At 43.7% G+C, this 24,759-nt stretch overlaps 1 protein-coding gene across 1 annotated transcript in view; it reads left to right on the forward strand.

Annotated features, from left to right (window-relative positions):
• Positions 1 to 24,759, forward strand: part of klhl14 (kelch-like family member 14) — a 148,740-nt gene that overhangs the window by 9,812 nt on the left and 114,169 nt on the right. Inside the window, exon 2 of the mRNA XM_055634153.1 lies at positions 8,838 to 8,959. Coding sequence (XP_055490128.1) covers positions 8,838 to 8,959 — 122 coding nt within the window. The remainder of the gene's footprint in view (positions 1 to 8,837; positions 8,960 to 24,759) is intronic.

Consider the following 24,759-nt stretch of genomic DNA (forward strand, 5'->3'; position numbering starts at 1 on the left):
CTCTCAGATTCTCGATTTACCTACTCTGGGCAAGAGTCTCTGTGCATCTACCTGATCAATTCCTCTCATGACTATGACATTGTCCTCCATCTCTCTTGTTCCAAAGAAAACTACTCAAGATTATCCAACCTTCCATCACATTTACACTTTCGCAGTCCTGGCAACATTGTTGTAAATTTCTCAAAACATGAGTTTATTGTTAATTAACATTAGTAAATTAGAACATATGGCCATTGCCACTTTGCTTTCTGTGGGGTGTCACTTTGAGAAAATTGGCATTTGCTTTTCCAACTTTACAATTGTGAGTCCAGTTTAAAGGTCCATAAGTGGCTGAGAAGTTTATTTTAGAACAGAGAACACTAAAAGAATGTAACTTTGAGAGACTGGGATAGAATGAACAGGAAGGACCTATTTCCCTTGGTAGAGATGCCAGTAGTTGACCTACCAACGTTAGGTGACCTACTTACATATTTTTGACTGAAGGCTTTTAAAAACTACTTGGATATGCAGTTGAAGTGCTGCAATCTGCAAGGCTATAGACTTACAGATGGAAGGTGGGGCAAAATTGGAAAGCAATGGGCCAAACAGCCTCCTACTAAGGTGCGAGTTTCCATGTTTTCCATGGCTTTCTGGTCAGTGGTTGCTTTATTACTAGATTGTAATTCAATAAGTATTTTGATTTAATGATATTCACTGATTGTGTTAAAGGGATGATTGCAAACAGACTCTTGCAGTCTCACAATGGTCAACACACTGTCTCACAGAGTTAAGGGAACTGAAATAATTTCTGCCTATTCAATGTGACCCTAAGAACCAGATGGAAGGTTGATGAACGTATTCAGAACAACTACATTCATTATTGCTACGTCTTTTTTACTTCAGCTCCTCTCTTGTGCTATCATCAGATAATTTGACACTTTGTCACCAAGGTGTAAAGGAAATGAAGTTGGCCTCAAAGTGGCAACCATTGAGAGGAAGTTAAAAGCATCCTTGCAGGTCTTCTCAAATGTGCAAAGTCAGTGATGAAGTGATGAAGTGGAAGAAGAAAATTATTTGCCCCTGTGCTGACTGCAATTCTTCTCTTCCTTGCACCCACTGTCTCTCTCGTAGATAACTTTTCTTTTTTTGATGTCTCTTTTTACATATATACAATTTTCTTATATCTATTTGTTTACACCTTCCCCGGCTGCTGGTGTTCCTGATGTCAGCTTTCAGATCTGCTTTCTTTACTGACTCATTCCCAATTGTCTAAAGCAAAAGGATGCTATTAGGGTCATACTGCCATCTCAGCATCATCGCATAAGTGAACAGGCTTCTTGTAAACTATACATCCTATTGTTTGGCTGTCTTATTGTCTAGCACTACTTTACACTTGCTGTCACTCCTAATGTAATTCCTATGGAGTGTCAAATTTGCTGATGGCAGCAAAAGGAGAAGAGTTAGATTATAAAGATGAAGTAATAATGCAGTTGCTCTGAATAAAAAGGTCACAACGTCATTTCATAGGCTGAGGAAGATCAATCAAATTTCATTAAATCAGGGAAGATTAAAAAGGTTATCTCCTTTGGATTTTAAAATGACGGGTATCAGTAAAATGGGTCGAAGGAAGTATTTTGCATAAAAACCAGCGTAGAGTAATGAGAGGAGAAGAAGGGTTCGGCCCGAAACGTCACCTATTTCCTTCGCTCCATAGTAGGATGCTGCTGCACCCGCTGAGTTTCTCCAGCATTTTTGTGTACCTTAAAGTAATGAGAGGGTTTGTTTTATATTCAGAAAGTTAGAGAAATTATCTTTTCTTTGGTGCTCCCAAAGGCATTCACCTCTTGCAGTCATTGCATTTCAGAACATCTGCAGCCTGTGATTTTCCGAGAGGAAGACCACAAAATGCCCAGGATTTCCATGAAATCTCTTGCTATCTGCTAGGAATGGTCATTGCAAAATTGCTCACAAATTCAGCTAATCTAAGAACCAAGGAGCTTACAGAAATTTGGTGACTTTTGAACAAGAGTGGCACATAAATATTCAGAAAGGATCTGTACTGGTCACTTATTGAGTAGGGAACAGAGGGAATGGACAAGGAGCAGGCAGAGACATAAACATTGAATTTTTGATAATAGGATTGGCCTATTTTATTCTGATTTCTTTTCTTCAAGCAGTTAAATTATTTTTCATTTCCTCCACCTTCATTCTAAACGATTTGAAGTACATAACACTTAGTTTAATGCAGAATAGATGTTTTAGTGTTTCTTAGTGAGCATATTATTGAAACCATTCATTGCTTTTATGTTCTTTAAATCATTTGCACCCATTTCTGTTGATCTCTTCATTTCTAACGCTGATCCAGAGGAAATATCAGCCTTTGAAGAAGTGCTCATAAAGTGATCCATTTTCCATGTTGTACTCGTGGAAAGATCTTCACTGAATGTCTTCTGTGGATGACACAAATAAAATATGGAACCATTCGATGCGGCGATGGCAAAGTTAAGATCCTAATGTAAGATGTTATCCCGTTTAATCATTTTTTATTTAATGTACTGCAGTTGCATTAGTCTTAATACAACGAATTTCATTAAATGGGAGGACTAGCCAATAGGCAGAACAGCACAAAGATTTAACATGCTGAAGGGCAGCAAGATCTTCTGATGCAAGAAATCCCGGTTCTGGATCTAAACATTTCTCAACGCTGGTGATAATTTGTATTGTATTGTATTCAAATTTATTGTCATTGTCTCAATTAGAGACAACAAAATGAATTTCCCTTTACAGTCAGTATCATAAAAATAAATAAATAATAAACATTAAAACATATTAAAAAAAAAAATAGAATTAAAAAAAAAGCACAAACACAGAAAGTCCACGACACAACACAACACAGTGGCACCAAGGTGAGGAAGGCACCATTGTCCAGCCAGCCTCCCCTCCGATCTTCCCAGATGTTCATCCATGGTCGGGGCCTTCCGAGCACCCGCAGTCGCCGCCCCGGGTGGCCTGATGTTCAGGCCCTCACGCCGGATACATATCCCACACTAAAACTTTTTTTGTTTTTGGTAGATTTTGCTGCAATTTTAATGTATTTTATTGTACATCTTGAATTTACTGATGATTTGCAGAAAACAGACCATGCCTACATTGGTATTTATACGCAAACCAGTTAGGATTATAATGAGCAGATTATAATTGAGCAGATTAACGCAAAGTGAAGTATTCAACTGATAAACTTGACAAGCACTGAAATAAACCCACAGAGTGATAGATTCAGTTTTCTCCAATGAATGGTGAAATCCAAAAGCAAACTTATTAAAAAAATGAATGAAACACAGGGGAATCAGCTGTTCCGATGAAGGGTCGTAGATCTGAGGCATTTAATGTTTACTTTTCTGTAGAATTTGCCTGACCCACTGTGTTGTTCCAGCAGTTTTCACCTGTGAAACAGCATTTCACAATTTAAAAAAATATTATTTCTTTCTAATACAAGCCTACACATGCCTTGATATCCCAAATTGTATCATTTACAACAAATCTGTCAAGAGAGATCTTTGCTTAAAATAATTTTTACTACAAATTCTACTCCAAATCAACTGATGCCCACAGCTACCTTGACTATCCCTCCTCCTACCCTGACCCTTGCAAAGACGCCCGGCCTCACGGGCCTGTCCCACTTAGGAGATTTTTTAGGCCACCACAGAAGACTGCCGAAAATCTTTCAACAAGTTCAACAGTGGCGACAATTTGGGCTGTCGTAGGTTGTCGTAGATGCTGTCATAGGTTATCACCAGGTTAACGTAGATTGTCGCCAGGGACATAGGTTGTCGCCGGTGCTGACTTTGGTGAATTCTATTGTCCTAGTCGCTGGCAGTCACCTAAAAAATCACCTAAGTGGGACAGGCCCATTACTCTCAGTTTCTCTGTCTCCACTGCATCTACATGATGCATGAGATTTGTGTGATCAAGTTTACTATAAATGATCAAATATTGCAACAACAGGAAGAAATAAATTCATAATCGGAGTGGCGGTGCGGCTCTGTCTGCAGCGGCTCACCGGCAGTCCCGTTTGTTTGTGTTTTTTGTGTTGTTTATTCTGTTTTGGTTAGTCTAGTTTTTGGTTTTTTAGTTTGTGTTTTGGGGGGGGGGGGGGGGGGGTTGAAAAGGGGTTTGCAGTCTCTCCCTGCGGGGGAATATGACCTTTTTGTCATATTCCCCTTCTCTGCCTCCGTTTGCGCTGAGGCCTAATGGAGCTGACGACCTCGAGGCTCCGGAGGCAGAGCCCGTTAGGACTCGCCCTGAGCTCGCTCCCATGAGGGTGGTCCGGCTCAGGGCTGGAAGAGGTTGGGACGCTCCCGTGAGGGCGGCCAGCCCGAGGGTGGAACGAGGCTCCCGTCGGAGCGGCCGAGCTCGGGGAGGTGTGGCGCTCGCAGCCCGAGGGAGGTTCGGCGCCCATGTCGGGGCGGCCCAGCCCGAGGCTGAAGACGGCGCAGAACGTGAGGGTGGCTGGGACGGTGTTCTGGCGGTGGTGGCCTGAGTCCGGGGTTCGGCCGCGGGCCAGCAGCTGTTTCTGCAGGACTGGTGGGCGGCAGCTTCAACCATCCCCGGGCCGCGGTGTTTGAGCCGCAGGACTGATTTATAACATCGCCCGGGGGGTATCGCCTCAGCGCAGAGGGAGAAGAGGAGGGAAGAGACTGCAGACCTAAGACTTTTGCCTCCATCACAGTGAGGAGATGCTGAGTGGACTCACTGTGGTGGATGTTAATATGTGTTTATTGTTGTTTTTATTGTATTATATGTATGACTGCTGCAATTTTGTTCAGACTTCGGTCTGAATGACAATAAAGGCTATCTAATCTAATTTGTAAATCAGGCAGTATGTTTATCTGAAACATGTAGCTAAGTACACCTGCCTCAATTTCACTGTTTTTAGTTTGTCTCCAAGAAAGACATAGGAGTGTTTTAACCTATACCAGTGAGCTTGCCTTGATGGCATTCAGTATTAAAGTGGTTAGCTTTCTTGATTATTTCAGTAAATTGGAAACATGCAGAATCAACTTGGCTTGAATAATAATAAATCACGGTCAAACTGAGACTTGAGTCAACTGTGATAGGACACATTTCTCATACCTCGCCCAAGCAGAATATTGAGATATAGTTGTGGAAATATCAGTTGTCAGTTATTTCATTGATAATGCTAATCGTGTCTTCAACAAATGTCATGTACAGGTATTAAGACGCTCCCTCGCAGACAGAAATGGTGGAAACACAATCATTGTTTGTTTTAACTCCAATTACTGATTAATTCCCATAATAATAAAGGAATGCTTTAATACATTTTTACTGCCAGGGTGTTTAGAACATAAGAAACACAAGAAATTAAAGAAGGTGAAGGTGATTCAACCCCCTGCTACTGCCATTTAATAAGATAATGATGAAACTTTTTATAGTAGTAACATATGCTTGCACTAACTCATGGATTCCCTTAAAATCTTGAAATCTATTGATATGGGTAGAGAATACCAAATCCTATCCTTTACATGACAACATTTCTTCTCATCTCGGTCTTGAACAAGTAAACCCATGTTTTGAGACCGTAGCCTCTTTTACTTGACATTAATACATTGATCTACACTATCAAGCCACATGGAACATTTTGTAGATTTCAATGAGATCCTCTGATTCTTCGAAAATTAAGAGAGTATGCAATTAGTTTATTTAATTTCACATCAGAGTTCAAAATTGAGGGATTAAGTGGTGCCAAAATCATGTCTCCAATGTGACAACAGTAACTCGGGGCCTCTGTTTAGCCATCCATAAACAAGGAGAGTGCTTATGAATTATTTTCCGTGCCCAAGGTTTACATCTTGGTACAACAGAAGGGGTTTTCACTTGTAGATTCCAGTTGTATTGTCACCCGAGCAACAATGTTAGGAGGCCCTTGGGGGCTTCAATTGCAGGCGTAGGTTTCTCCTCCTTTGCAAGTCCATATAATTTGGCATGTTCTTCCAAAATAAACTAATCACATCACAGCACTAGTTCAGGCAAATAAACCCCTCTTGGATGACCCCGCTCACAAATGATTTCAGTCAACACTTTTGGAAGTTTCTTGGCACTCTTATCAGCTCGAGCAGACCCACCAGTCACATTCACATCATGGAAATTCACACAATTAATGCAATAAAACTATCTCTCTTTCCCCTGCATTGATTTCTTATAATTGTTCTTGCCTTCCCTTGAATCATTAAATAATGCTAAGCAGAACGTGACCTTTGACTTTAATCATCTACTCAAAGAGTTATTAATACTTCAGTTTTGGAAAGCACTCCACTCACTTCATGATCAACACATTTCATTGCAAGCTGAGCCTTTCACATGCTCTTCATTCCATTATTTTCCCTTCGCGATTCAATCATAGAAACATAGAAATTAGGTGCAGGAGTAGGCCATTCAGCCCTTCGAGCCTGCACCGCCATTCAATATGATCATGGCTGATCATCCAACTCAGTATCCCGTACCTGCCTTCTCTCCATACCCTCTGATCCTTTTAGCCACAAGGGCCACATCTAACTCCCTCTTAAATATAGCCAATGAACTGGCCTCAACTACCCTCTGTGGCAGAGAGTTCCAGAGATTCACCACTCTCTGTGTGAAAAAAGTTTTTCTCATGATGAATGAATCTCTTTATTGTCATTGCACATGGTACAACGAAATTTAAAAGTCAATCCCACGGTGCGATTCACAAGAGCAATTTTAAATATATAAGAAAAGGTAAAAATATATACATATAAAAAACAAACAAATTACAGATAAATAACAATAGCAGCTGAGGTAGAACCATTCAGTTGAATGTGAGTGTTATTTCTTATTTTGCATTATTAAGTTCACGTATGGCTATGGGGTAGAAGCTGTCTCTGAGTCTGTTTGTGCGAGTTTTGAAAGACCTGTACCATCTCGGTTTTAAAGGATTTCCCCCTTATCCTTAAGCTGTGACCCCTTGTCCTGGACTTCCCCAACATCGGGAACAATCTAATTTTGCATTTCCCATTTCATTGGGAAATGCAAAACCAAAAAGTAAACTACACGTCTGGCTATCCGAAGTAAAAGCAGAAATGGTTGGAAAAGTTTTATAATGGTTGAAAGAGACTGATGTGGGTTCTGACCAGTGCCTCTGACAAATATTCAGCCACTTCCTCATCAGGAAATCCCAACAACATGATATCCGACAGTGGAGCTTTCTCTAGCTGGGATTCCTCAGCATGGTGCTGAGCTATCTGCCCCTGCAATGCTACACTGGCCAGATCTGCCAGAGGACTGAAGCTCCCCCACTCCCCTCCCCCCCTCTCCCCTCCCCCCCCCCCCCCTCCCCTCTCCCCCCCTCTCCTCTCCTCTCCCCTCCCCTCCCAAAATATGTGTGTGCATTTTTGTAGTGTAATCCCCCCCCTCCCGTCGTGTTACCCATTGTGAATATTCTCCCCCTGTGTGTGTGTGTGTGTGTGTGGGGGGGGGGGTGTTTGTGACACCGCAGCCCCCCCCCCCCCCCCCCCCCCCGCAACCACGTGTTGAGGGGACGGGACCCAACGGGTTCCCCTTGGTCTAGTTTTAGGAAATGACTCAGCACATTCAAAGTTGAGGTAGGTAGGTTTTTTAATTATAAAAGAGTCATTAGAGAAATGGAGACTCAGAAAATGGGGCTGGGGGCAAAGGTCAGATCAGCCACGTTATTACAAAATGGAAGAATAAGCTCAAGAGACTGCATTGCTTCCTGCTGCTCCTGGTTTGTTTACACTCATGATGTCCTTTTGCTGGCATTCACTTGCTGACTTGAGACAAATGAGATGGATAAAAGACAATATAATCCAAGAGACTGGCACATTTCCAGTCCAACATTTCCAGAGTCATTGTGCTAGCAACCTTTGGGTAAACAACAAGGTTAGCAGCATGGTAAAAGTCAAAAACAACATCAGGAAGATGAAGACGTTATGGTTTGTGCCCTAACATGGTTTTGCTTTTTGTGAAAATGTACTCAAAATTTTTGAAATAAAAATTTATGAAAAAAAAGTGGATTTAATTTAAGAATTACATTATGACGATCACTGATCTAGTGAAGATACTGGATTGCTGACCTAAACTAAACAGATAGCTCCAGGTTGTGCTGAGCTGGCATCCTAAAAAGGCAGAGGTACAATTAGCATCAATACTGTTGAGCTCAGGCCTGGGTTTTCCCTCCTGAAGTCTCCAGTGACCTCTACCTGAAGTGTATACATGTAGACATTTGTTGATAACAGAACTACATTCAGATACCTTTCGACTAGGTATACAGTTCACCGTCAAAATGAGGAGTTAGGAAAGAAAAAAACTGGCAGAGAAATTAAAAAAGTTAATTGCTTGTTTACAGTTTTCAAATTTCAAAGCGTGGCACGGTGGCCAGTGGTAGAGTTGCTGTCGTACGGCGCCAGAGACCCGGGTTCGATCCTGACTATGGGTGCTTGTCTGTACGGAGTTTGTATGTTCTCTCCGTGAACGCGTGGGTTTATCCCAGATGCTCCAGTTCCCTCCCACATTCCAAAGACGTACAGGTTGTAGGTTAATTGGCTTGGTAAAATTGTCCACGCTGTGTGTAGAATAATGTTCATGTGTGGGGATCGCTGGTCGGCCGAAGTGCCTGTTTGCATGCTGTATCTCTAAAGACCCATACCTCAAAAATCAGAAGGCCCACTTCCAAATTGGATCGGTGGCAATTCTAAACCAGACTATGATGTTTTGTGGCGAAATAATGATAATGACAGTCAATTTTCATTTTGTTCATTTTGCATAATAAAACTCTTTCAATTTTCTTTGAACCCTCTATGCAGGATTCGTTCCAGTAAGAAACTCTTGTTATTGGTCGGTGGATTGCCTCCTGGTCCAGATCGACTTCCAAGCAACTTAGTTCAGTATTATGATGAAGAGAAGAAAACATGGAAAATTCTTACAAGTAGGTGTGGGCCCAAAATCATCCCATTAATTTCTGAGTGTGGCTGTTGGAAACTACCCTGCATTGTTGAACAAGGGATCTGGAATCGATGTACGCTTTGATTGTCCTTCTGTCCATCTCAGTCATCCTTTCTGCAAGTGACTTGTAAAACTTTTGTGTTGGTTGTGCTCAATTACTGGACATAATTAATTCCATTTCAGCAGTGAGTCGCATTTTTTTTTAAGCAAATTACTTCTCTGAATTACTTGGTCTTTAGATAGACTCAAAATGCTGGGGTAACTCAGCGGCACAGGCAGCATGTCTGGGGAGAATAAATGGGTGACGATTTGGGTGGAAACCTCCTTTTTGAGATGCTGGTCTGAAGAGTGGGTCTCGAACCAAAACATTACATTGAAACGTAACAGATTGTTAAGGGTTTGGACGCGCTAGAGGCAGGCAACATGTTCCCGATGTTGGAGGATTCCAGAACCAGGGGCCACAGTTTAAGAATAATGCCCCTGTCCCACTTAGGAAACCTGAACGGAAACCTTTGGAGACTTTGCGCCCCACCCAAGGTTTCAGTGCGGATCCCGGAGGTTGCAGGTGGTTTCCGGAGGATGCAGGTAGTGGAAGCAGGTAGGGAGACTGACAAAAACCTCCGGAAACCACACGGAAACGTTGGGTGGGGCGCAAAGTCTCCAGAGGTTTCCGTTCAGGTTTCCTAAGTGGGACAGGGGCATAAGGAGTAAGACATTTAGAACGGAGACGAGGAAACACTTTTTCTCACAGAGAGTGGTGAGTGTGGAATTCTCTGCCTCAGAGGGCAGTGGGGGCATGTTCTCTGGATGCTTTCAAGAGAGAGCTAGATAAGGCTCTTAAAAATAGTGGAGTCAGGGGATATGGGGAGAAGGCAGGAACGGGATACTGATTGGGGATGATCAGCCATGATCACATTGAATGGCGGTGCTGGCTCGAAGGGCCGAATGGCCTACTCCTGCACCCATTGTCTATTGTCTATTGTATCTATCTTCGGTTTAAACCAGCATCTGCAGTTACTTCCTACTCACTTGGTCTTTTAACAGATTCATTTATTGTTCTTTTGGTAAGCTATTGTTGCTCATGACTGATTGATCCTGACTGAAATACAACGTTGCGGGATTCCTTAAATGAGTTCAACCCACTTTAATGACAGTTATCTTCAATCATTTTTTCTGAAAGATGTAGTCTTTTGCTAAGTGTTCTGAATAATATTTTACTGTACTCAAACCACAGAAACACTGGCCAAATCTACCAGAGGACTCAATTCATTTCAATTGGAATCTGTGGCCTCTAATTTAGTTTAGAGATACAGCGCGGAAGCAGGCACCGAGTCCGCGCTGACAAGTGATCACTCCGAACATTAACACTATCCTACATACACTAGGGGCAATATACAATTTTACCAAAGTCAACTAACCTATAAACCTGGACATCTTTGGAGTGTGGGTGGGAACTGAGCTCCCAGAGAAAATCCACATGGTCACAGGGAAAACGTACAAACTCCATTCAGACATAGAAACATAGAAACATAGAAATTAGGTGCAGGAGTAGGCCATTCGGCCCTACGAGCCTGCACCGCCATTCAATATGATCATGGCTGATCATCCAACTCAGTATCCCGTATCTGCCTTCTCTCCATACCCTCTGATCCCCTTAGCCATAAGGGCCACATCTAACTCCCTCTTAAATATAGCCAATGAACTGGCCTCGACTACCCTCTGCGGCAGAGAGTTCCAGAGATTCACCACTCTCTGTGTGAAAAAAGTTCTTCTCATCTGGGTTTTAAAGCATGAGAGCACCCATAGTCATGATCTAACCCGGGTCTTTGGGGCAGTAAGGCAGCAGCCTTACTGCTATGCAACTGTGCTGAAGATTAATCAAGTAAATCTCATAAATATCATATTTTGGTGTATCAAATTCACAAGTAGGTACATGGTCAAAGGACTGGGTTCCAAGGAGTATTTTAAAGAATAAAAGAGATCAAGAGGTATCTTGGTCGACGTGGCCAAGTTGGGCCGAAGGGCCTGTTTCCATGCTGTATAATTCTATCACTCTATGACTCGAGGTGGACAAGCGAAGGCAGAATATTCCAGAGCTGTGGACTTAGGTAGTTGTATTTAGCACAATTAATAGTGAAATGATCACGTGTGGGGATAATCAAGAAACTAGCACTGAATCAGTGCGACTGAGATAGTGATTGAAGACTAAAAAAAGGAGTGAGTTATGGTCAAGGAGGAGTTTCAACAGAATGATTATAATAAAATGGTTAATATTACTAATAATAATAATAACATATAAATACTGCAAATGCGCACTAAATGTTTAATTGCCAGAAACAAGATTTCAGATAGCTTTGCTCATGATTCCAGTGTCTGCAGGCTATTGTATCTGTGTTCTATTGCTCCACTACGAAATCTCTTCAAAGTATGGCCATTTTGAAGAAGTTCCCCTCTCTCTGATGAAAGTTCCTCAGACTCCCTTCTACAGTGTCTCAATGCTCTCCTTCTGATACCTGCTGCTCTCCTGTTCTTTGACCATGTTCTGACCCAGACTCCCTACGACAGTCACGTGTCTTTCCTCAACGCTTCATGCCATCTTGTTCCATGTCGCTTCCAGCTTTGTTTCTTAGCATCCCAGCTGTGGCCTGGCCGACATCTCAGGTACCTATACTCCATCCATTACTATTCCCAACCATATCCCTCCATGTCCTATGATGTACACTATCCACTGTGCATCAATACCTATTAGCCAGTCGCTCCAGGCTTCGCTCTCCCATTCATGCCTTGGACCACACCTCCACTACATCTTCTGCCAGATCCATGGCGCCAACCAAAGCTTCTTTTTCTATGTATCCACTGATGATCATAAATGTGCACGCCTACAAACTAGGACTCCCTCTACAAGATGCTGCTGAGGCCTATTGCTCTTCCCATAACATTGGTAATGCTAATTCCCCCATCTCCCACTCAGGTACGTGGACAGGAAAGGATTTGAGGGATATGGGCCAAACACCAACAGGTGGGACCAGTGGAGTGTCTTGGTTGGGCTGAAGGGTCTGTTTCTGTGCTGTATGATGCTTAGACTGCCAAACAACAATGACACCTCATGCACCTTATCATCCCAAGTGTTGTCAAATTTACATGTTACAATGTCCATAAACATTATAAACCATGTAAAATGGATATACAGATAATAATAATAATAATAATAATAATAATAATAATAATAATAATAATATTAATAATAACTTTATTTATAGAGCACTTTAAAACAACCACAGTTGCAACAAAGTACTGAACATGACTGATCATGGACAAGAAATTATTACATAACAATACAAACATTAAACGAAAGAGTAAAAACAATAAAAATTAAAAACATTAAAAGCACTAAAAACAGGAGCAAAGTCTCAAGCAGTGTCAAAAGCCAAGGAATATAAATGTGTTTTAATACTGGTTTTGAAGATGGACAGTGAGGGGGCCTGTCTGATGTGCAACGGCAGGGTGTTCCAGAGTTCCGGAGCAGCAACAGAGAAGGCTCTATCCCCTCTGAGCTTCCACTTAGACCTCGGTACTTCCAGGAGCAGCTGACCAGCTGACCTGAGGCACCGGGCAGGAGCGTATGGGTGGAGCAGTTCAGAGAGGTAAGGCGGGGCGAGCCCATTTAGAGATTTAAAAACAAATAAAAGAATTTTAAAATTAACTCGAAAGTGCACCGGGAGCCAGTGGAGGGAGGCCAGAATTGGCATCATGTGCTCCCTCTTTCGAGTTCCAGTTGAAAGGCGAGCGGCAGCATTTTGAACCAACTGGAGATGAGCCAGTGAAGAATGAGCAACTCCAAAGTAGAGTGTGTTACAGTAATCCAGCCTAGATGTAATAAAGACATGGATTACTGTTTCAAAATGCTGCCGCTCGAGAATGGTCTTCACCTTTGCCAGCTTCCTTAGGTGAAAGAAGCTGGACTTAACCACAGCGCCTATTTGATGATCTAGTTTAAAATCACTGTCCATCCTAAAACCCAGGTTTAAAACTGTTGGCTTCACGTACCGTGCCAGTGGACCCAAGTCAACAAGGGGAGGTTCACGGCAGCCATTGGGGCCAAACAATATCACCTCTATCTTCTTTTCATTAAATCATAGGAAGTTTAGGGCCATCCAGGACTTAATGTCCTCAAGACATGACAGAAGTGATTTGACAGAAAAGGCGTCTTCCTTCCTCAGCAGCATATATAATTGGCTATCATCGGCATAACAGTGAAAAGAGATGCCATGCTTTCTAAGAATGGAACCCAGAGGAATTAGGTATAGTGAGAAAAGCAGGGGCCCTAAAATTGAGCCCTGTGGAACCCATATGACAGTGGAGCGGAGGAGGATTCAAAACCAGCAAGGCTTACACACATGGTTCTGTCTGCCAGATAGGACCTGAACCTGAAGATGGTGATGTCATATAGTTTGGGTATTTAATTTCAAAGATGATGACTTAATTCAGGCAGAAAAAGGAATCAGTTGCTAGCTGTAAAAATTTAATTGATTGAAACATCGGCTTAAAAATAACTCATAAAGCATAATTTGTATTATGATGTGATTAAGGAAACAATTATGGTAGATTGGTGACAGGATACTTAAGTAGTTATGAACTAGGCAATATATGATACTGAAATTTCACGTTATTTTTCCCCTTTTTGAGGAGTTTTACCAAGATGTGTAAAGGCACAGTGATGGTGCCATCACATCACTGACAAAAGGCTTAAAGATTTAAGGTCACGTTGAAATTGCTCTACAGGAAAGGAAGATGTAGAAAAGGCATTAAGGGGCATGTGAAATATGTTCCCCATTTACAGTTCAGTTTATTGTCATGTTTTCAAAGGTATTAGATTTTGATTTAGCTCTTAGGGCTAAAGGAATCAAGAGATATAAGGATAAAGCAGGAACGGGTACTGTTTTTGGATGATCAGCCAAGATCATATTGAATGGCGGTGCTGGCTCGAAGGGCCGAATGGCCTACTCCTGCACCTGTTTTCTATGTTTCTATGCTTCTATGTTTCTATGGTACAGTGAAAAGCCTTTGTTGTGTGCTATCCAGTCAGCACAAAGCCAATTCATGATTACAATCAAGTCAATTACAGTGTACAGATACATGATGGACTGTCTGAGAGGAGTTTCAGAAGATCAGTTAAAGTAAGAAATGTTGCTGTAGGAATAGAGATTTAAGAGTGTGGAGCGATTGTAAATCTGCTTTGGTGACTAGTATGCAAATAATTATCTGGGTTGGGTGCCATCTTGGGAGCACCTGTTCAGGCAATCTAATTTGGCCACTTTTCTTCTTCTCTCAGACTGTGACAACCCCAATCTTGCTGATATACAGGTAATTAATTGTGGGTCATTTTCATCCCTCCCAGCCTTTCCTTTAAGCAAACTGAATGGCATTTAATGCTCAGAACTTGCCAGGAAAAAATCTGTTCAAAGGTTTTATCAGCAGTGAATCATTTAAAATAATCTGAGCAAAACATTTTGTCATAGCGTCTTCTGGCAATTGTCATTACTTGTTTAGTCTAGTATTCAAAAACATTAGTAATTTCTCATTATGGTTTGTGAAGTTACTGCAAAAATTGGATGCTTATTCAAGCAGAATGCTTTAAAACATTCTTTGACCATATTTAAGACATAGAGCTCTTTAAAGGCTCAGAGGTCTTCAAATGAATGTCTGATGATGAGATTTAACGGATAAAGATTGATCCACAGGAGGCTCCCCGGTATTGACTGATGTGTATTACAAACCCTCTGACTGCCACAACTATCTCGACTACACTTCTTCCCACCCTGCATCTTGCAAAGACTCTATCCCCTTCTCCCGATTCCTCCATCTATGCCATATCTGCGCCCAAGATGAGGTGTTACATACTAGAACATCGGAGATGTCATCATTCTTTAGGGAACGGGGGTTCCCCTCTTCCATCATAGATGAGGTCCTCACTCGTGTCTCCTCGGTATCCCACAGCTCTGCCCTTGCTCCCCCTCCACCAAGTGGCAACAGAGACAGTCCCCCTAGTCCTTAACTTCCACCCCATCAACACATAATTTTCCAAAATTTCCACCACCTCCAATGGGATCTCACCACTAACCACATTCTTCCATCTCCTCCCCTTTCCACCTTCCGCAGAGACCGTTCCTTCCGCAACTTCCTGGTTAACTTATCCCTTACCACCCAAACCACCCCCTCCTCAGGTACCTTCCCCGGCAACCACAGAAGATGCAACACCTGTCGCTGTACCTCCTCCCTCAACTCTGTCCAGGGACCCCGACGGTCCTTTCAGGTTTGACAGAGGTTCACTTGCACCTCCTCCAACCTCATCTACTGCATCCATTGTTCAAGATGTGAACTCTTATACATTGGCGAGACCAAACGCAGACTGGGCGATTATTTCGCGGATCGGAACACCTTCGCTCAGCCCACGTGAATTAACCTTATCTCCCGGTTGGTGGACACTAAATTCTCCTTCCCATTCCTATACAGACCTTTCTGTCCTCGGTCTCCTCCATTGTTACAGTGAGGCTAAATGCAAATTGGAGGAACAAAATGTCAAATTTTGCTTGGGCAGCTTACAGTCCAGTGGTGTGATTATTGATTTCTCTCACTTCAGTTAGCCCCGGCATTCCCTCTCTTTCTATCCTTCCCCCACCCAAGCCACTCATTTCTCATTTTCACTCTACAGACAGCTTACAATGGCCTGTTTCCTTTATCGTCATCACATTTTTACATATCTTTCATTCATTGTACTTTATCTCTCCACATCACCGCCTATATCTCTTGTTTCACTTATCCTGAACCAGTCTGAAGAAGGGTCTCGACCCGAAACCCATTCCTTCTCTCCAGAAATGCTGCCTGTCCTGTTGAGTTACTCCAGCTTTTTGTGTCTATTCCCAGCATTGAGGATGACTTACTTACACTTGTGCTTTGTATGCTTGGAAGAAACATAGAAATATAGAAAATAGGTGCAGGATTAGGCCATTTGGCCCTTCGAGCCAGCACTGCCATTCAATATGATCATGGCTAATCATCCTAAATCAGTACCTCATTCCTGCTTTTTCCCCCCATCCCTTGATTCCGTTAGCCTTAAGAGCTATATCTAACTCTCTCTTGAAAACATCCAGTGAATTGGCCTCCACTGCCTGCTGTGGCAGAGAATTCCACAGATTCACAACTCTCTAGGTGAAGAAGTTTTCCCTCATCTCAGTCTTAAATGGCCTACCCCTTATTCTTAACCTGTGACCCCTGGTTCTGGACTCCCTCAACATCAGGAACATCTAGCCTGTCCAATCCCATAATTTTTTAATATGTTTCTATAAGAATCCCTCTCGTCCTTCTTAATTCCAGTGAATACAAGCCCAGTCGATCCATTCGTTCATTAGGGGCTATCGAGGTCAGTGAGAGAACTGCTGACTCTTCCAATGACACGGGAGGTGATTGATGATGGGGCAGCCTGTGGGTAGTCTGTGAAGAGGTTCACATCTTCCCTCATTTAAACTTCTTTGTGCTCCCAGTGCATGACCTTTAGTTTCCCAAAATCATTGCAAATGCTCCTTCTCTGCATTGAACGATTATAGTCCAGAGATTGCCAGGAGCCACTGGGAGTGCATCAGTTAGAGGTACAGAGCCACATAGCAGGGAAACAAGCTCTTCAGTCCAAAACAGCGTTTAACATATTTGCGAATCTTGTCCACCGTCTGTCTACCTGGTCGTCTCTTTGCATCTTAGACTGCACAGTCACAGACTGCACAACATATTCATGAATTTTGTCCACAGTCTACCTGGTCGTCTCTTTGCATCTTGAACTAGTATCTGTTCTGGAGACCGGAGTTGGGCATGCGATCATTATGACCCGCACCATGTACCCAACCAAGTGAGGTGTAGCTTGTGTTGTTGGCCTGGGAGAGGACACCATTGTTGTTTCACTTATTCTTCCAGTGAAGTTGCAGGATTTTGCAGAGACATTGTTGATGCTGTTTTCCAGTGTCTTCTGATGCCCGCTGTAGGTAGTCCAGATTTCAGAAGCATTTAGGAGGGCAGGGACCACAGTTGTCCAGTGGAACATGAGCTTCATGTCACATGCGGGTCTTGGTCTTCAAATATCCTTTTCCTCAATCAACCTGTGCCTGTGCTGGTGCACTAAGGACGGTGGTTGAATTGCATCATTGATGTCTGCCTTTGGCAAGGGGTAGACATTGGAAGCGGATCATATTATCCAGCGATACCATTAACTTATTATTGAGGGAATTAAGATTCAACAGGCCTCTGTAGTTGAGGACAGATATTTTACCCATTTTGAAGGTAAGGCCCATCCTCTCACTGTTTCAGTGAAAGTGTCAATGATGGCTTGGAGCTCTTCTGAGTGTGAGCAACTGCAAATACCATCTGCATGCTTCAGCTGGACAACTAAGTATCGGATTACCTTGATTCTGTAGTGTCATCACCATAAGTTGAATTGCTTCCCATTCATTTTGAAGATTTGTTCCACTCCCATGGGAAACGTCAAAAGTGACATGCAACATGTCAATAAGACACGTTGAGAAAAATGTTGGAGTAATGACGCAGTCTTGCTTAACTCTTATCTTCACTAAGAATTAGTCTGATGTAAGCACATTGATAAATATTAGGTCTTGCATGCCAGCATAGAGCATAGAGCAGGATAAGATGGTGTCCAATTTCTGTGGACATACGAAGGTGAGAAGAGTGTTCCACAAGAAGACGCAGAGTGCTGGAGTACCTCATTGGGTCAGGCAGCAGCTCAGGAGAACATGGGTAGGGGACACATATTCCACAGTTCTTCTCGAGTAATGATCATCTACTCTGTGATTGATTGCAGAGGAATCAGCATTGACAATACATTGAGGAGGTTTGGGGGTCTGGGGATACAAGTCTTATGCTAGTCTCTAAACAGGAAGCTTACCTTTTTTTCAATAGAATGAAATATACATATTGAAATTGATTGATTGATTGAATGTTCATTGGCCAAGTATTCACATACAAGGAATTTGCCTTGGTGCTCCGCCCACGTGACAACATGACATACACTGACAGTTACGAATGATACATAAAACATTAAACATTAATAATAAAACATTATTTATTAAACATGTTAATTAAATAAAATACCAGAGCAAAAGGATGCTACAGATTTTTGGTTATTGAGTAAAGCTACAACTGTTGGAAAAAAGCTGATTTTATGTTTGGCTGTGGCAGCTTTGAGACTGGAGTTGCCTTCCGGAGGGAAGTGATTCAAAGAGTTTGTGGCCAGGATGAGACGGAACAGAGATGATCTTACCCGCTCGCTTCCTGGCCCTTGCAGTGTACAGTTCGTCAATGGAGGGAAGGTTGCAGCCAATAATCTTCTCAGCTGATCGGACGATTCGCTGCAGCCTCCGGTTGTGTCGTGCTTGGTGGCTGAGCCAAACCAAACCATGATGGAGAAGGTGAAGACAGATTCTACGATGGGTGTATAGAATTGGACCGTCATTGCCTATGGCAGATTGTGCTTCCTCAGCTGCCGCAGGAAGCACATCCTCTGTTGTGCCTTTTTGACTGTGGAGTCGATGGTAGCCCCCCACCTAAGGTCCTTGGAGATGATGGTTCCCAGGAACTTAAAAGACTCCACAGATGTGACTGTGGTGTTGTTGATGGTGAGTGGGGTGAGGGGAGGGGGAGTTCTCCTAAAGTCTACAATCAATTCCACTATCATAAGAGCACTGAGCTCTCGGTTGTTGCGATGGCACCAGGACGCCAGCTGTGACACTTCCTGTCTGTAGGCAAATTCCTCCCCATCCTGGATCAGTCCAATCAGGGTTGTGTCATCCGCAAACTTGAGAAGCTTGACAGAGGATTCAGTGGTGGTGCAGTCATTGGTATAGAGAGAGTAGATGAGAGGGGAGAGTACATAGCCTTGTGGTGCTCGTATGCTGAGTCCGAGATGTGCTTTCCCAGCCTCACATGCTGCTTCCTGTCTGTCAGGAAGCTGGTGATCTACCAACAGAGGGGTTCAGGCACAGTCAACTCAGAAAGTTTGGAGTGTAGTAGCTCTGGCACAATGGTGTGGAATGTAGAGCTAAAATCAACAAAATCCTCGCATAGGTCCCCTGGCGGTCTAGGTGCTGGAGGATGAAGTGCAGGCCCAAGTTGACATCCACAGATCTATTGGCCCGATATGCAAACTGCATATTTGTGATATTTTTCAGCTTGGCCAGCACAAGCCTTTCACGGGTCTTCATGACTACAGAGGTGCGACAGGCCTGTAGTCATTAAGACCAGTAACCCTGCCTTTTTGGGTACAGGGACAATAGTGGAGACTTTGAAGCAGGCAGGGGCAGTACGTGTTTGCAGGGACTGGTCGAAAATGTCCGTGTAGACCGGTGTCAGTTGTTCGGCACAGAGCTTGAGAGTAGAGGAGGAAACATTGTCTGGTCCTGGAGATTTCCGGCTTTTCTGTCTTCTCAACATCGTCTCCACCTCTATTTTTATTGTTGATGATGGAGAAGTGATGTTGTGCAGCACGGAGGGTGTGGGTAATTGGGTATGAAGTGGTGACTGGAGACGGGTGGGTGGGAAAGGGTCCAGTCTTTTCAGACTAGACCCTTTCATGGTCATTTGATTCTGTCAGCGTGACCCCAATTGCAATTTTCAGGCACAGGACATGGGCAGTGCTCTGTGGATGGCCCAGGGCATTTGTTCATGCTGCGGGGTTTGGAACATCAGATGTGTTGCTCCCGGTCCCAGAAGATAAAACTGGCAACTAGATGAGCAAAACAAATGGGGCAGAAACAGAATGCATGATTCTGAGGCCAATTAATAAGCCTATTGAAGTATTTAGCATGTAGATATAAGGAACTGCAGATGCTGTTCATTTGAGGTAAACAAGTGGTGAACCTGTCCAAGACTGACCCTCACTATGTTTCCCTCTTGGGCCTTATTGTTTTACCTGCTGCCAGATTTGAACTGCCAATTTGCTTTGGCTTAGGAGCCAGGAACGATTGAACCTAGCTGTATTTAACCATAATTTCCCCATGGTTTGTCCCCAGTGGACAGGTTACTTGGGTTTCCCGTTGTGAACTGTGAGCAGGTTGCAAAATCACTTCGAGAAACAACTGCAGATGCTGGTATACAAAGAAAGGCGCAAAATGTTGGTGTAACTGAGTGGGTCAGGCAGCATCACTGGAAAACATGGATAGGTGGGGGAAAGCTGGACGAGAGGAGGTGCATGACAAACTCTGATAAGTGATCGGTGATTACAGGTGAGGGGGGGTTGAGGGGGGGGGGTTGAGTGGGGGGGGGGGGGGGGGGGGGTTGCTGATAGGCAAATGGTTGGACAAAGGCCAGAGGTTAAAAGGTGTGCGATAAGAATAGATGTGCAAATTGTGAAGCCAGAGGAAGGAATGTACAGGAGGGGAGAAATGGGTGCATGCCCAGGGTTGGGCTCAGGGTAGAGAGGGGGGTGGGGGAAAGGAGGGGAAAAGAGAGGGGTGGCGTCTGTAGGTTATTTATCTAAAATTGAAGAATTCAATGTTCATGCCCTTGTTGCAAGCTACTCAAGAGGAATATGAGGTGCTCTTCCAGTTTGCATGTGGTCTCACTCTAGCAACGAGAGGGCCCAGGACAGATTGGTCACTATGAGAATGGGAAGGGCAGATAAAAGGCTTAGCAACCGGGAGAACCAGTCGCCCTTGGCAGACCGAGCGGAAGTGTTCGGTGAAACAGTCGCCGAGTCCACGCAAAATCAAATTCACTTTGTAGCCATTGCAGACACAAGTTATACCTTGGACCTAGACATCATGTGCTCATCACTTGGCTGTCTGCAATGCTTAAGACCTTCATACCATTAGTAGGAAAAGGTTTCATGGCTTTGCCTGAGACGGACGGGTTTCTGCTCCACTGCCTATTCCCATCCACATAAGTACCTTATTCTATTGAAAAAAAGCCCACTGAAATTGGTCCCTTAATGTTCCAAAGGCAGTATGGCGGCCCTCAGCCTGAATTCCCATTCTCATCCATGTTATCAAGGAGTAAGCTGAGCAAATAACGGCAATTTCATTTCTGCTTCAAGCATACATTATGAGGTAAGTCACCCTGAGGCACTGTCGTGGAGGGATAAAAATAAACTAAAACTGGGTCAAAAAAGAGGCACAGTGTATATTTTCTCAAAAGCATCACCAGAAATGTCCAATTAGTCTGCACATGAACAAAATTATTCTGCTAAAAATTATGCACTGAATATTCGTGTTGATGAAATGTTAGTCTATAATACTCAGCAGCACTCCAGGAAAGTGATATTAGCCTGCTAGCGATATTAGCAAATGAACACTTAAAACGCTTGATATAAAAAGGTTAGTGTCTGCTTTAAAATAGTGGCAGAAACAGTTATTTGACAGCATTAAGCATTAGTCCACTAATATTAATAGCAGTAATATCCAGGCTATAGTACAGTTACCCAAGTGACTGCAACTGTGGGATTACTGAACATCAAAATCCATCGATTGTTGTGGGATGTCAGGCTCAGTAAATGATTTGTCTCATGTGGGCCATGAAAGTTTAAAACATTCTGTGTGTTATACTTGGTATCCATAGTTAGTTACCAATAACACATGACCTTGATGATTACTTCGTATTAAAAAGGAACATTTCAGACGCCACTACAGGGCAGCAGAGCGACGCAGTGGTAGAGTTGCTGCCCGAAAGCGGCAGAAACCCCAGTTCAATACTGACTATGGATGGTGTCTATACAGAATTTATACATTCTACCTGTGACCACTTGGATTTAACCAGGTCCTCCAATTTCCTCCCAATACTCCAAAGATATACAGGCTTGTAGGTTAATTGGCTTCAGTAAAGTTGTAAATGGGCCAAAGTATGTAGGATGTGTATGGGGTGATTGCTGGTTGGCGTGGACTTGGTGGGCCAAAGGGCCTGCGTCCGTGCTGTATAGTCTAAAATCTAAAGTCTACTTCACCCTGAGTTTTTCCGGGGGGGTGGGGGGGGGGGGGGTGGGGGGGGGGGGGGGGCGGGGGGGGGGGGGGGGGGGGGGGGGGGGGGGGGGGGGGTAGGGGGGGGGGGGGGGGGGGGTGGGGGGGGTGGGGGGGGGGGGGGGGGGGGTGGGGGGGGGGGGGGGGGGGGGGGGTGGGGGGGGGGGGGGGGGGGGGGGGGGGGGGGGGGGGGGGGGGGGGGGGGGGGGGGGTGGGGGGGGGGGGGGGGGGGGGGGGGGGGGGGGGGGGGGACCTCAATGAAATGTACAGAATAGTGAAAGGCTTGGATAGTCTGGATTTGGAGAGGATGTTTCCACTAGTGGTAGAGTCTAGGTCTAGAGATCGTAGCCTCAAAATTAGAGGATGTTCCTTTAGGAAGGAGATGAAAAGGAATTTCTTTAATCAGAGGGTGGTGAATCTGTGGAATTCCTTGCCACAGAAGGCTGTATAGGCCAAGTCAATGGATATGTTTGAAGCAGAGATAGATAGATTCTTGATTAGGATGGGTGTCAGGGGTTATGGGGAGAAGGCAGGAGAATAGGGTTAGGAGGGAGAGATAGATCAGCCATGATTGAATGGCAGAGTAGACTTGATGGGCCAAATGGCCTAATTCTGCTCTTAGCACTTATGACCAAAGCCGCCAGCTGGCAGCATAGAGCACTTTAGTTACAGTCGCAGTGTCGTACAGCACAGAAACAGGCCATTTGGCCAACCACATCCATGCCATCCATCGTACCCATCTATACCAATCCATTTGACTGTAACCTTCTCCATCTTAGTTATTTCAAACGCTGAAGTGAGGGAAAAGAGGGATGGCAGGGTGAGAAGGAATATTCGCTGGACCCAGGCAGACCAGTAGGATCTGACAAAGAGCCATAGGCTGGTAATGCATGTGAAATTGAAGGGCAGAATTAAACACCAACTCTGAATCGACAGGCCATGTTTCAAGTCGAGACCCTCCTTTAAACTCAGTGAGTTATTTAGGGTATGCATTGGGGATGCTGATTGCGACTTACATAAAATCAGACTACCGTAGGTGTTCATGGAACATAACCCTTATATAAGTTGGGGAGTGTCTGTACCTCGCTAGCCTCAGATCCTGCTCAATCAGCCAATCAATCAGCCAATCAATCAATCAATCAATCAATCAATCAATCAATCAATCAATCAATCAATCAATCAATCAATCAATCAATCAATCAGTTGTATTCGTCACTTGCACATCAAGTGCAAGTGAAATGAATTTGCCAGCAGCAGTACAATAAAAAAGGAAAACACAAAAACACAATAAAAATTTAACACAAACATCTACCACAGCATTCACCACTGTGGTGGAAGGCACAAAATTTGGCCAGTCCCCCTCCATTTCCCCCTCCATTTGCCATGGCCTTCTTCACTCGCCTATTAACAATCTCTATCGTTCAGAACTTGTATCCAACATTCAAATGCTCCACTGCTCCCTCACATGTCGATATCTCACACCTTACACACACTGCCAGCTTCTCAGCCAAGACAGATGCATCACTGCTATCTAGCAGCAGCCTGGTCAAGCCTAATATTTGCAGTTTGAAGCACAGCGTAAGTACTGCCTTAGAAAGTCATTGACTAACTCTATCACTGAAAGTCAGTGGCCAGTCTCCCATGGTATTGTGCTGTATGGCAGCACTAGGACAGGCGGAGGCACGAGAAAGTCCAACACCAAAGCAGCAAGAACACCTTTTGGCTGCACTTTACATCCACCATCCTCATCTTTGGATACCCTGTGCATAGGGGAGAGAGTAGGGCTGAAGATGTCCTGGTTGGGTTGCTCTTGGGCCTGGCCAAGCTGGCCATCCGCAAGTAACGGTGCCAGGCAGAAGAGGGCTCTGCCCGAGCCAGCTGCCTGCCCTTTTCCCGGGATTACATCTGCGCCCGGGTGGTACTAGAAAGGGACTACACGTTGCCACGGGAGCCCTGGGGGATTTCCGGGACCACTGGGCACCACAGTGGGTGGAATGCATTCTTAATAAGGATGGGGAAATTGTAATTTAAGGACATTTTGTTTTACTTGTATTGTGATGGTGGGTTTCTTTTGAATAATTTAGTATTCTACATTTTATTGTAAATAGTTGAATAAATTATTTTTGGTTAAAATAATATATATTTTTTAAAAAGCAGCAAGAACGGTAATTGATTAATGTTTGAATAACACTAAACATGGTTTAGTTTATAGATTTGGTCACAAATTGTAATGCTTTGAATTTGGCACTGTGTGAGCCATTCCATTTTAAGGAAGCAGCTCATGTAATTGGACTTTGCTGTGATAAAATGTGGACTGTTGTTGGCTGGGGAACTGTGTAGTCTGATGAATTGCTCACTGATAGCCCTGTCAGAAGTAGTCTGTCTACATTGCCTCTTCCCTTCCTCTAACTCTTTCTCTTCCCACTTCTCTTGAACATATTCAAGAGAAATGCGAATTCATCCTGATCAGCCTGTGTAAGATGAGCCATCTTTTTGAGCTGATGGAAGTTATAATATTTCTAAATGGCTTAGCTGGACATTTGAGTCAAGAGCCGATCGCAGTGTTGTGGAAAGATCCCCACCATTGAAAGTGGGTGGAGAATGTGAACAGTCCAAGTACTGCCTGATTTCACCCGTTGTGTCATCAGTGTACAGAAGCAGTGAGCCAGTAATCAAAACTGATTATTTTAAAATAAGATTTATATATCTTTGGATAATACTTGCAATACAGAGGTGTTAGTTTCATATACATTTTTTTTTAATGCTTTTGTTTTGC

Source organism: Leucoraja erinacea, chromosome 4, assembly GCF_028641065.1.
Source record: "Leucoraja erinacea ecotype New England chromosome 4, Leri_hhj_1, whole genome shotgun sequence".
NCBI lineage: Eukaryota > Metazoa > Chordata > Chondrichthyes > Rajiformes > Rajidae > Leucoraja > Leucoraja erinaceus.